At 49.3% G+C, this 11,886-nt stretch overlaps 5 protein-coding genes across 5 annotated transcripts; 3 read left to right on the plus strand and 2 right to left on the minus strand.

Moving 5' to 3' along the window:
- Positions 1 to 99: 99 nt before the first annotated feature.
- PENARI_c006G01460 (NAD-dependent succinate-semialdehyde dehydrogenase) lies at positions 100 to 1,835 on the minus strand (the record flags this gene model as incomplete). Its single annotated transcript, XM_022630158.1, has 4 exons — positions 100 to 236; positions 292 to 1,533; positions 1,604 to 1,691; positions 1,806 to 1,835. 4 exons carry the CDS (start codon positions 1,833 to 1,835, stop codon positions 100 to 102), a joined length of 1,497 nt encoding a protein of 498 aa, XP_022489890.1.
- Positions 1,836 to 2,150: 315 nt separating this feature from the next.
- PENARI_c006G06709 (uncharacterized protein) lies at positions 2,151 to 2,931 on the plus strand (the record flags this gene model as incomplete). Its single annotated transcript, XM_022630409.1, has 3 exons — positions 2,151 to 2,288; positions 2,394 to 2,528; positions 2,650 to 2,931. The coding sequence occupies 3 exons, from the start codon at positions 2,151 to 2,153 to the stop codon at positions 2,929 to 2,931; spliced, it is 555 nt and encodes a 184-aa protein (XP_022489759.1).
- A 36-nt stretch (positions 2,932 to 2,967) lies between these two features.
- PENARI_c006G02450 (beta-N-acetylhexosaminidase) lies at positions 2,968 to 5,977 on the plus strand (the record flags this gene model as incomplete). Its single annotated transcript, XM_022630207.1, has 4 exons — positions 2,968 to 3,124; positions 3,774 to 3,797; positions 3,850 to 4,322; positions 4,379 to 5,977. The coding sequence occupies 4 exons, from the start codon at positions 2,968 to 2,970 to the stop codon at positions 5,975 to 5,977; spliced, it is 2,253 nt and encodes a 750-aa protein (XP_022489800.1).
- Positions 5,978 to 6,888: 911 nt separating this feature from the next.
- PENARI_c006G06217 (uncharacterized protein) lies at positions 6,889 to 7,405 on the minus strand (the record flags this gene model as incomplete). The annotated part of the gene is made up of 2 exons (XM_022630387.1): positions 6,889 to 7,300; positions 7,401 to 7,405. 2 exons carry the CDS (start codon positions 7,403 to 7,405, stop codon positions 6,889 to 6,891), a joined length of 417 nt encoding a protein of 138 aa, XP_022489879.1.
- Positions 7,406 to 8,393: 988 nt separating this feature from the next.
- PENARI_c006G08055 (uncharacterized protein) lies at positions 8,394 to 11,671 on the plus strand (the record flags this gene model as incomplete). The annotated part of the gene is made up of 2 exons (XM_022630471.1): positions 8,394 to 8,678; positions 8,726 to 11,671. The coding sequence occupies 2 exons, from the start codon at positions 8,394 to 8,396 to the stop codon at positions 11,669 to 11,671; spliced, it is 3,231 nt and encodes a 1,076-aa protein (XP_022490032.1).
- Between the last annotated feature and the right edge of the window lie 215 nt (positions 11,672 to 11,886).

The raw sequence follows: 11,886 nt of genomic DNA on the forward strand, positions 1-11,886 counted from the left end.
AGGAGGTAAATATTGTTGTTAAAAAACTCAAATCACAAGCTTCAGAGTGATACCAATTTGGAATACTCTTAGTAATTGGAACTATCGGTGCACAATGATTCAGTATTGTCCCTCAATCGTCAATGTTCCCGTCTTGGTCACTAAGTATTCATTGACTGCAACGTCCTTTCCACTCTCCTTGCCGTATCCAGACTCCTTGATGCCACCGAAAGGTGACTCAGCTGCCGATTGGTTACCTGTATAAATTTGTTAGCTCATAGTGTCGTTTCCTTTTTCGTCGGAGACACCAACCTGTATTCATTCCGATCATGCCTGCCTCCAGGTTCTCCAAGAGACGCCACATGCGGTCGATGTTCTTCGTGAAAGCATAACTAGCCAGACCCATACTAGTATCATTGGCCAGTTTGACCGCCTGGTCCTCTGTCTCGAATCGATACAGCGCAGCAATGGGCGCAAACGATTCCTCCTGCGAGATGAGCATCTCTTCCGTCATTCCAGAGAGAATAGTTGGTTCAAAGAAGTACCCCGGCTTAGCCACAGGTTTTCCACCCAAGAGGACATCTGCGCCGAGACGGCGTGCATCTTCAATCTGGGCAGTGGCCTTGTCGATGCTACGGGGCGTGGTTAGAGGGCCCATAGTGGTGCCTGTCGCAGCACCGTGTCCAACAACCAGAGCAGCAGTGCGCTCCTTCAGAAGAGCGGCAAATTTATCATAAACACCCGCCTGGACATAGATCCGGTTGGCAGTAATACAAGCCTGACCAGCATGGCGCCACTTCAGCGTCATCAACTGCTCAAGTGCCTGGTCGAGGTTGGCATCATCAAAGACGATAAAGGGACAGTTACCACCAAGCTCAAGGGTCAACTTCTTAAGACCATGAGCGCAGTGAGAAGCCACAAGCTTGCCCACGCGCGTAGATCCAGTGAAAGTCACCTTCTTAACAAGCGGATGCTTGCACAGCGCCTCACTCAAGGGTGGCGTGTTCTCCAAGTCCGTAGTCAGGACATTGAACACACCAGCCGGAATTCCCGCGCGCTGCGCCAGCTCCGCCAACACGAGGGCAGAGATCGGCGTCTCGGGACTGGGCTTCACAACCATTGTGCAACCCGCAGCCATTGCAGCGCCGACCTTCCGTAGAACCATGGCAACGGGGAAGTTCCATGGGACCAACGCAGCAGCTACTCCGATGGGCTGTTTGATAGTAAATAGCCGTCGGTTCGGCGCTGCTGCTGTGGAGATACTGCCTTGGATACGCTCTGCCTCGCCTGCAAACCACCACAAGAAGCCGAGTGAGTAGTCCAGCTCTCCATATGCTTCGGCTAATGGCTTTCCAGTTTCGTGTGTGACGATTTGAGCGAGATCGTCTCGTGCAGCTAGTGTCAGGTCGTGCCATTTCAACAACCACTTGGCTCGCTGGCGCGGGTTGACTTTGCGGAATTGCTCGAATGCTGTGTGTGCGGTTTCTACGGCTGCGGTGACATCTTCTGCTCCGTTATTGGGGCAGCTTGCCCACGGCTTGTCGGTACCGGGATCTATAAAGGGATGAAATACGTTAATTGTGGTCTTGTAGGACCGAACTTGATACGTGTTAGTTCTACCTACCAAGGACTTCGAAGCGCTTCCCGCTCTTTGCCTCGACCCATTTGTTACCGACGAAGGAGTCGAAATGCAACAGAGTAGAGTCTGCTAGCTAAAAGACACTATGTTAGCTTCATATCAAGCTTGGAGTTGGGCGATGATGCTCGAAATGGACTTCGGACATCTCGCCGAACACCCCGCAAAAGGATGCGGGCAAGAAGCATACCTTGAATGGGAGCTCGTACGTTGTCGCCATAGCGTAATATGTATTCAGTCAAAAGTATCAAAATCAATGTAGGCAAAATCAATGTAGACAACTAAGGTCAAAGGCGAATATGTTGAAAAGTGAGGTTTATAAGAAAATGAGGGGGAACACGGCAACCCCCACATCGGGGGTCCTCCGCGCATCAAACGTACTTCTATCGCCGAGTAGGCTATTTGCATAGATAACCATATTACCCCAAATCTAAAATTTATGTCATATATCATACACAGAGAAACTCTTCAAACCCAACTATCAGCACTAGCAGGCCACGATTCACGAGACCGGCCTTCCGCCTGCCCAGGCTCCATGACATATCCGACCGAAATATCAGTGGTCTTCACAATCCCAGACACGCCATCGTCATCGGTACTGATGAACCTAAGACTGTCGGCACCACGCTTCTACTTCCGCGTATCAAAGGGCTACGAGCCGGTGGTGGTGGCGGTGATAAGTTCACTCTCTGTTTTTCTGGATACGCCAATCTGATACAAGTTTCTTTTATGAACCTTTGGTGTCACTACCTCGCTCATCTCTCGTGTTTACCAAAAGATTGGCGTGACCGTGTCGACATTCGGTTTCTCCACCGGAAAGGACACCTCCGTAGAGACATTCTGGGCTGGTGTCCGATCATACCTTGACCGGTTTCCTGCTCATGCCGACACAGGCATCTACACTTACTTCTGGGTGATGGCGACTGGATGAGGAACCCCTTATTCGCCGTCAACCATACCCCGGATCAATTCAACGCTCTCGTCAAGCCATGGTACGATGAGCTACAAGAACTGGGCATTTCATTCCAACCCAGTTCAACCTACTACGACAGCTTCCACGATGGCTGGATGGCGGGATTCCCTCTCGAGACCGTCGCCTCTTCAGAAATGAAGATGGGTTCTCTCTCCTCCCCCGTGCAGACTGGGAAAGCTCCGCGGCCCTGAACTCGACTTTTGATGCCTTGCGTGCCACCGTTAGTGCAGGCTTGCCCTTGCTTGCAAACATGAAGGCCGAGCTGCATGACGGCAATCCCCCATACTCAGCCAACCCAGCTTTCCGGGAGACCTTGATGCATGCCATCACTTCTACCAGCTGAAGAAACACTATTTCAAATGCAGCCATTGAATCCAAGATGGATCATTTTACCAATGACATTCTGGGCAAGTGGCGCTCTACCGGTCCAGACGCAGGTGCATACATGTCCGAGACAGATATCCAGGAGCCTAGCTTCCAGCAGGCATCCTATTGTACAAACTACACTACAATCGCTTGTATGAGCTTAAGCAGCGGTACGATCCTACATTCTTGTTCTACGTGCCAACTGGTGTTGGGAGCGAGAACTGGGCCGTGGAGAGAAGTGATGGCCTTCCCGATCAGAATGGTCGGTAGTGCCGTGTTAAATTTTTGTGTATTCTTTTCTACTTATAGACATGTACAGCCATCATCTATAGACTAATTTCCATTAATCTGTTGAGATTATCCAACGGGTGAAGCTTTGGCATAACGCCACTGTGGGCTCTAACCCGACATACTATATGCGCTTTTGTTTACTTTTCAATCATATCGTTATAAGTCCTAGTAGACTTGGATGTCAATGACATCAGATGTTTCATTTCCCAGCTCTCAGTCTTCCACGCTAAATGTTCGCTTGTAACTTCTCCGGATACTTAACCGGCCGCTGGTTGGACGACCCCTGCGATCGTCACAGCTATCGACTAACTATGCGTCTCCCCCTCTCTGCGGGTTGTAACGCAACGTCTCCTCGCAGTGATGCGACTCTGGGAGATTAGCAGGTTACATGGCGATTCTCCGCACTTCAATTGCTCCCCACATAAATATCCCGAAGTGTTTGTTATGGCCTGATGCGAAGAAATTGAGCGCCCTTCCTTGGAGTATTGCGAAGAACAATGAAGCTCAATTGTCTAATTTTCTATACAGCTAGTGCACTCAGCTGGCTAGGAGGTATGTGATAGTACTCTCTTCAATTTTATCTTGGTTGACCATTTCAATCTAGGCTATGCCCATCTCCTAACTGTTCCCACTACACCCTTCACCGAAGCAGGGGGCGATTATGAGCTCTCCAAGCTTTCTGGTATTATAGTAGATTCGCAATATTCGGACGCAGTGGACAATGATGGGCAGACTTTGATCCCACCGACCCTTCTGCAATTTGCGGAGACTTTCCAGGGAGACCTCAAGTCGGCCTTGGGATTGGATATAAAGCTTTCGCAAGGGGCGAAGCGCAAGGTGAATACCATATTCGTGACCTTGGCAAATCAAACTGGATTCCAGGATGCTGCAGGCCGATTTACCTCTGAGGCTTATGCCTTAACGGTCGATGATCGAGGCGTGGTCATCACCGGATCCAGTCCTCTCGGTGCATGGTGGGGGACACGATCGGTGATCCAAGCTGCTGTCATTGGAGATTTGAGTCTGGCAAAAGGATCTGGTGTGGATGCTCCTGGATGGGGTACTCGTGGGGCAATGGTGAGCTATATAAATCGAGGTTTTTTTCGAATTCCACCGCTGATGCTTCCATCCAGCTCGATGCGGGACGAAAGTACCATCCACCAGAGTTCCTAATTGAGATGTGCTCGTACCTCTCATTCTTCAAGCAGAACACATTCCACGTTCATGTCAGTGACAACCTCTACAACAATGTCGACCGATATTCCGCAGAACGGTCAATGGAACTTTATGCAGCATTCCGGCTTTGGTCGGACGACGAGGCTGTAGCAGGTCTGAATCGCCGCGCCAATGAATCCTACACCCGCGAACAATTCGACCACGTCCAGACACAGTGCGCGAAGCGGGGAGTTACCATTATTCCCGAGATTGAAGCACCTGGCCATGCGCTCGTCATTGTTCAATGGAAGCCAGAGCTGGGACTCGATGACTTGAGTATGCTCAACATTAGCCACCCGGATACTCTCCCGACGATGAAGACTATTTGGCGCACTTTCTTGCCTTGGTTTCACAGCAAGACTGTACACATCGGTGCCGATGAATACGATAGTAGACTTGTCACGGACTATACGCACTTTGTGAATGAAATGAACACCTTTATCCAAGAGCAGTCATCGGGCCGTCAGCAGATGCGCATCTGGGGTACTTTCACGCCAAAAGAGGGTGCCAATATATCCAAATCGGTGACTTATCAACACTGGGATGTGAGTGCCGACAAGCCATACTATGACTATATTCAGAATGGATATAACGTTCTCAACTCTGATGACTACATGTATCTCGTTGGCGGGTGGTCTGGCTCGTTCGCCCAAAAGCTCGAGCTGAGCAAGATCTTCCAAGGCCCATACGGTGCACCGTTCTCGCCAAGCATATTCGACAGCTCCAACAAGGGTGATAACCCTCCCAGAAATAGCCCGCGGGTGCTGGGTCACGCTGCTGCTCTGTGGAACGACTACGGTCCAAACTCCACAACTGTCCTGCAAACCTACTATTCCTGGCGTAACGCCCTCCCTGCCCTTGCTGATAAGCAATGGGGAGGTAATATCACCGAGGCAGATTATGCATCTGTCTTCGATCAGCTGCAGGCCGCAGTACCAGCCCAGAACCTGGACCGGCGAATCCCTAGCAAGTCCGATACGATACTGCACTATACTTTTGACGGAAACTCGAACACCGTAACCGACCATTCGGGCAACGGGTACGATGGGAAACTGCACGGCTGTAAGATCTCCGACTCGACCCTCCATCTTGCAAGCGGATGCTACCTTGAGACACCACTGGGAAGCAAGGGACGTGACTATACACTCTCCTTCAAGGTCAAACCGACCTCCCACACACCAGGAACATTATTCTATGGGCCAGACTCAAGCTTTGTTAATGGCAATGGTACCATCTCCAGTGCAACTCTGATCAGTGGCGGGAATCCGTATTCGCTCAACTATTCCCTTCCTTTAAACGCTTGGACGGACGTCAGTTTAATTGGACGAGGCAATACCACCTTGTTGACGGTCTCTGGATCTGGGAGTGAATCTCGGACTATGGAAATCCTGACGAAGATTGGGGTTAACGGTGAATACTTCGTGTGGGCTCCTATTGCTATCGAAGCGCCCTTGGCTCGGATTGGAGAGGGATTCACAGGGTCTATGAAGGAAATTGTGCTGAAGGGGAGTGCGTAGGGATATTTATTGGGGATACTGTATGTAGATTTTAGTGGACCACGACATTTCTTCCAATAGAATTGGGGCTACCTGTCAAGTGGTCGGACAGCCTCCACGCCTATTTGCTCCCCTACCCTATATAGCTATGAATAACTTGCATTAATCAATATTTCTTAGCACTAATTGTATTTCTTCCCTTTCCATTACTTCGCTGTATTTTGGTTAAGATTTAAGAATCTTCTTTGTTGATTTCTTCCCTGAAACCGCCTTGTTGATGCTCATATATATTTGATAAAGTGACCAAACGCAAATAAAATAAAAAATTTATAAGACAGAATCAATCAGCGAGCTGGAAGGGAATGCTGCCAATCGAGATTAATCAGAACGAAGCCACGAATGATATATTTAAAATGACTTGCATTACGACAATACTCGAAATCTGGTGTTTTAAACTCATGAGTGTGAACGACGCCGCATAGTATCCGGGCGGGTGAGTTACTGAGCACAATGTTAGTGTAGGTACATAAGTTCCAAAAAACGGCCCACATACATCAACCAGGCGCGGTAGTTCAGTGGTTTAGAACGTCCGATTGCAAATCGGAAGGTCGGGAGTTCGAGTCTCCCTCGCACCTCGTTTATTTTTGTTTCTTTATCTTTTTTTCTCCGAAGAACATTTTTCTTAATTTTATAGGAACAAAACTAGCCATTTGCTATTTTTTTATTTCTTCTTTGCAGAAGTTGCTTGCACCCCACCCTCATGCATTTAACCTACATCTACAGTCTTGTTAATCTTGAATATCTATGGATGCTAGGTACCTTATTTACTACAAATAAGTTGTAACAGGAAATCTCAATGACGATTGATCCATTTCGCCGAAAAAATTGTTTCTTGTGAGCCTTCAACAACGCCATTCAAGTTATATTGCAAGCTACAGCATATATCGGAATCCCTTCTGCAACCGACGAGCAGCCGCGATATCAACCCCTTCATTGTCAGCAGTAACCTGCAACTTCCGCAAGTCTTTCTCATCCAGCGGCACGTCCTCATTCTCGACCTGCATCTGGCGCTTGTTAAGCATGCGCAGGGTAGAATACAAGAAGATACTAGCAATGCCACCCAGCAACTGCAAAGCAATACAAATACTAAGCGCTAGTCGATAGTAAGGCTTCTGCGCATCATAGTAGGTAAAAGGGGTCCATATACTAGCTGAGTTTCCGATGGCATTGATAATGCCATAAGGAGGGGCACGTTTGGCAGGAGGACGCGGTAAGGCATTGGCAACCCAGGAGTATAGAGTTCCATTCTGAGCGTTAAGGTGCCATACTGAGAAGAGACAAGTACTAAAAGACTCTGGGACGATATCTTAAACGGATTTGAATCGAAGGGTCATTTACAGGATTTATAGAGCGAGGCATACACCCCCGGAACTGCGTTATTCACCACATATCTGCTAGCTATCGCGCTTCTCCAGGAAATCACAGGCGTGGGGGAAACGCGGGGAAAGCGAAAGCAGCGCAATGTTGAATGAGCCTATTCGTGCGAAATTGGAGATCAGTTGGTAATCCCAGGCTATTTCAGGAGCTAAAGCTGGTCATGACACGACAGAGTTACATTGTTAGGCCTAGGCTGCTGCAGCCCCCACACTTTGCTTGTTTGAGTGCTTGTGTAAAATAAGAGTTGGCTATAGGTGATCACCATGTCCACACGTGGGGAGTGTTTCTCAAAGGAATTTGGAGAGTGAGACAAGGGGTATTTGAGAACAATCCTTAAGTTATCTTAGAATATAATTTTGAAAGGCGGTGTCACGAGAATGTAGTAGAGCAGTGGCGCTGCTTTGCAATATTTGAGTAGCTTGGCTTCTAATAAAAATCCTTTCAGAGGTGGTGTATTGCCTTCAAACTTAATGGCCTGAGTGTAGGCATTGCAGTAATAGAATATTGCTGGTTTTGGTATAGACCTGAAATCATCTAAAATATGAGACAGGGCTTGTCGCGATACTGATATTAGACATGAACAAACACCACTGCTTTCATAGAAAAAAGGAAGTGGCCTTATTTATCAACTCTGAGCCCCACCTGCATAAAATATGCTCGTTGATTCAGTTCCGCTTATCCATTCATTTTTTCAATATCCGCACCGCAGAGTGGCGTATACTGATATCATCTGATCTAGTCTTTACCTCCGATATTCCGGGGTAATGAGCAAAACTAACTTATACAGCGCATACTTCTGGAAATGTGATAATATACATTAAAAATTATTTGAACACCTGGATTTCAACAGGAAATGGAACGGAGAATCCAAACCCAGAAGAAATGCTTTTCCGAGTGCAAGTCGGAAAACCGGAAAAGCGCCGGTACGTGGGATGACCCCAACCAGCGGCTATTGACCACATATAAAGACGCAGGGAATGATGAACGCAACCACACAACTATGTCGACAGTTACTGTAACAGAGGGCGCTCAGCCCGAAGCCAAAGACATTGCATCTCGCCTGTTGAACGGCACACTTCACGCTCAGTGGCCTAACATCGAGGAATTCCACACCATCGACGGCCTATTGAAATCCCACGCAGCTCAACCGGATGATGCGAAGCGACCGCTGATATGCTATCCAATCCGGGGAGCTGCCGACTTTGAAGAACACACAGCAGGGGACATTGATCGCTATACTGATGTCGCTGTTCGCTATTACATGGAGAAGGGGCTTCCACCTGCGGTAAGAAATTCGCCAGCCTTTTGACAATTTGAGCTAATGATTTCCAGGACCCGAGTCTAGAAAAGGCACCAGTCGTGGCGATGCTAGCCGGATCCAGTTTCGAGGTTATAGTGACACTGTTCGCACTTAACCGCCTTGGCTACGCTGTGCTATTCTTATCCACGAGACTCACAGCCCCAGCTTATGCGCGGCTACTGGATATGGCAGACTGCAGCCAAATAATCATCAATAAGCAGTATCAGCAGGTCACTAATGAAATTTGCGTGGAGCGTCCCGCTTGCAGCAGCTTCTCTTTGCTACAGCGTGAGGACTGGTTCAATCGTCCTGCCAGCTCACCTCGCTTCAAGCGAGCGGGCGTGGATCTGTCACGAGAGGGTAAGAAGATTGCCTGGATCTTGCATTCATCTGGAAGCACAGGCTTCCCCAAGCCCATCTTCCTGACCAACCTTCAAACCCTGGCCAATTTCCGCAAGAGCTTCGGGCTCCGTCTATTCAATATCAGCCCGCTGTTCCACTCGCATGCCCTGATGGAGTTTGGACGGGCCTTCTACACTCGCGCAACGGCATATCTTGGCAATCACTCTCTTCCAGTTACATATCAAAACCTATTCGATGCATTGCAGGTAGCCAAGCCACAGCAGATCAGTGCTGTGCCATATGTCATCAAGCTGCTAGCAGAGAAGCAAGAAGGCATCCAAGCACTGGCTCGCCCACAGCTAGTGTTGTATGGCGGATCTAGCTGTCCAGACGACCTCGGCGACCGACTCGTTGCTCAGGGCGTGAACTTGGTTGCCAACTATGGAGCGACAGAAACCGGACAGATCATGACTTCTTTCCGCTCTCCGGGAGACACTGAATGGCAGTATATGCGGCTGCACCGTCCAGTTGCTGATTACACTTTAATGGACGAGATTTCGCCTGGGGTTTTTGAGTGTGTTGCGTTAGATGGGCTGCCGAGCAAGGGACCTTCGAACTCGAAGCCCCCTTATAATGCGAAGAACCCCCAGAACAGCTTTAGAACAGCCGATTTATTCACAAGGCACCCGGACCCAGAGAAGAGCAACCGTTACAAATACCTCAGTCGACTGGACGATCGAATCACGTTAGTCAATGGTGAGAAGGTTCTCCCTATTCCCATCGAAGGCCGCGTTAGAGAAGAACCGATCGTGAGCGAATGTGTTGTGTTTGGCTTCCAGCGAACTGTACCTGGTGCCTTGATCTTCCGCGCCGCTGGCAAGGCAACACACTTGAGCGATGACGAATTCTTGGAGACCATCTGGCCAGCTGTTGAGGCGGCAAATGCTCGCGCCGAGACATTCTCTCGAATTCCCAAAGAGTTGATTCTGATCAAGGGCGCTGATGTGCCGTACGCCAAGACCGACAAAGGAACTTGCATCCGGGCTCAAGTCTATCAGCAGTTTGAGGAGGATATCACCCAGGTGTATGCCAAATTTGAAGGGAGTGGCCAAAGGAGAGGCACACTTGCCCTCGACGTACCAGATTTGGAGAAGTGGCTGCTGTCAAAATTCCGTGAAGACTTGGGTATCCCGCTATCTAGCTCCGAGGCTGACATTTTCTCGGCTGGCGTTGATAGCTTGCAGACAACGCAGATTTGGAGATATATCATGCGCGACCTCGATATTGGCGAGGTTGGAGAGCTGTCCCAAAACATTGTTTTTGAGAAAGGAACTGTCAGGGCCCTTGCAAAACATCTTTATCAGATGCGTACTGGGCAAGAATTTGAGAAAGAAGACGAGCTGCATGTTATGCGCGAGCTGATCGAGAAATACTCACACTTCACTCAACATTTCCCGACTACTACTCGACAGCCGGAGACAGAGGTGGTGATGGTCACCGGCGCAACCGGCAACCTGGGAGCCTTCATTGTCGCAGAATTACTGAAAAGATCAACTGTCTTCGAAGTATGGGCAATTGTGCGCGCGCCAGGACAAGCAGCAGCAGGAGCCCGTCTGTACAAGTCCCTCGCGGATCGCAATATCGTGCTCACAGATGCCGAGGCGGCCAAGCTCCACGCAGTGCCCAGTGACTTATCCCAGCCTAATATCGGTCTAGACGACTACGTTCTTCAACACCTACTGTCATCCTTGACATGCGTGATCCACAGTGCCTGGGCAGTGAATTTCAACCTCGGCGTGCGCTCCTTCGAACAGCAGCATATTCGCGGAACATGGAATCTGATCAACCTCTGTCTACGCTCTCACCTGCCCACGCCAGCACGGTTCTTCTTCTGCTCGAGTGTCAGTGCCGGAAGCAACACCCCCAAGCCGGCATTTATCCCGGAGGCCATGATTGAGAACCTGGAGCATGCGCAGCGTATTGGTTACGGGAGATCGAAGCTGGTCACGGAACATATCACCCGGAATGCCATGCGCCACACTGTTATGCAGTCCCGGGTACTGAGAATCGGCCAGCTTGGCGGTGATACTGCCAGCGCACAATGGAACGAGACGGAGGCTATAGCACTCATGTTCCGTAGTGCATTGACAACAGGCGCATTGCCAAAATTGGATGAGCGGCCGAGCTGGCTGCCCGTTGACCAATGCGGGCAGGCAATTACCGACATTGCGATGAATGTTGATTCTGCATCAACGGATGTTGACCTGGTGTATCATCTGGTCAACCCACAGACATTCAGCTGGACGGATGACTTGCTACCTGCGTTGAAGAAGGGTTGCGCCTTGCCGGACTTTGAAATTGTGTCACCGCAGGAATGGCTTCAAAGATTGGCAAGTAGCGAGCAGGATCCGGAGAAGAACCCGAGTATCAAGCTCATTGATTTCTGGCAATCCAAGTATGCGGCTTCTAGCCAGAGCCAGAATCAGGCGGACGAGAAGGGAGGTGCTGGGTTGACTTTCGAGTCTGGGCGCACGATCCAGGATAGTCCTTCTCTGGCGCTGGTTAAAGATCCAGTTACCGCGGGATTGATACAGCGATATGTTGAGGCTTGGATGAAGCGGTGGACTGGTCAATAGGCTCATTTATTTAGTAGATTGCATGTAAATAAATCATCATTTGAATCATTAAATGGTTCCCGACTCCCATTGCAGCCCCACTGAGACTATCTCGACGACAGGGCGTTTGTGGCCTGGATCGTCCCAGTGACTCTTTTTCTGTACAGTCCAGTGTTTTATAGCTGATGAGTTTGCTCTGAATATTTTGCGTGGAGGCAGGTATTGTGTCGGCGTGC

This window comes from Penicillium arizonense (assembly GCF_001773325.1).
Source record: "Penicillium arizonense strain CBS 141311 chromosome Unknown PENARI_contig006, whole genome shotgun sequence".
NCBI classification, from domain to species: Eukaryota; Fungi; Ascomycota; class Eurotiomycetes; order Eurotiales; family Aspergillaceae; genus Penicillium; species Penicillium arizonense.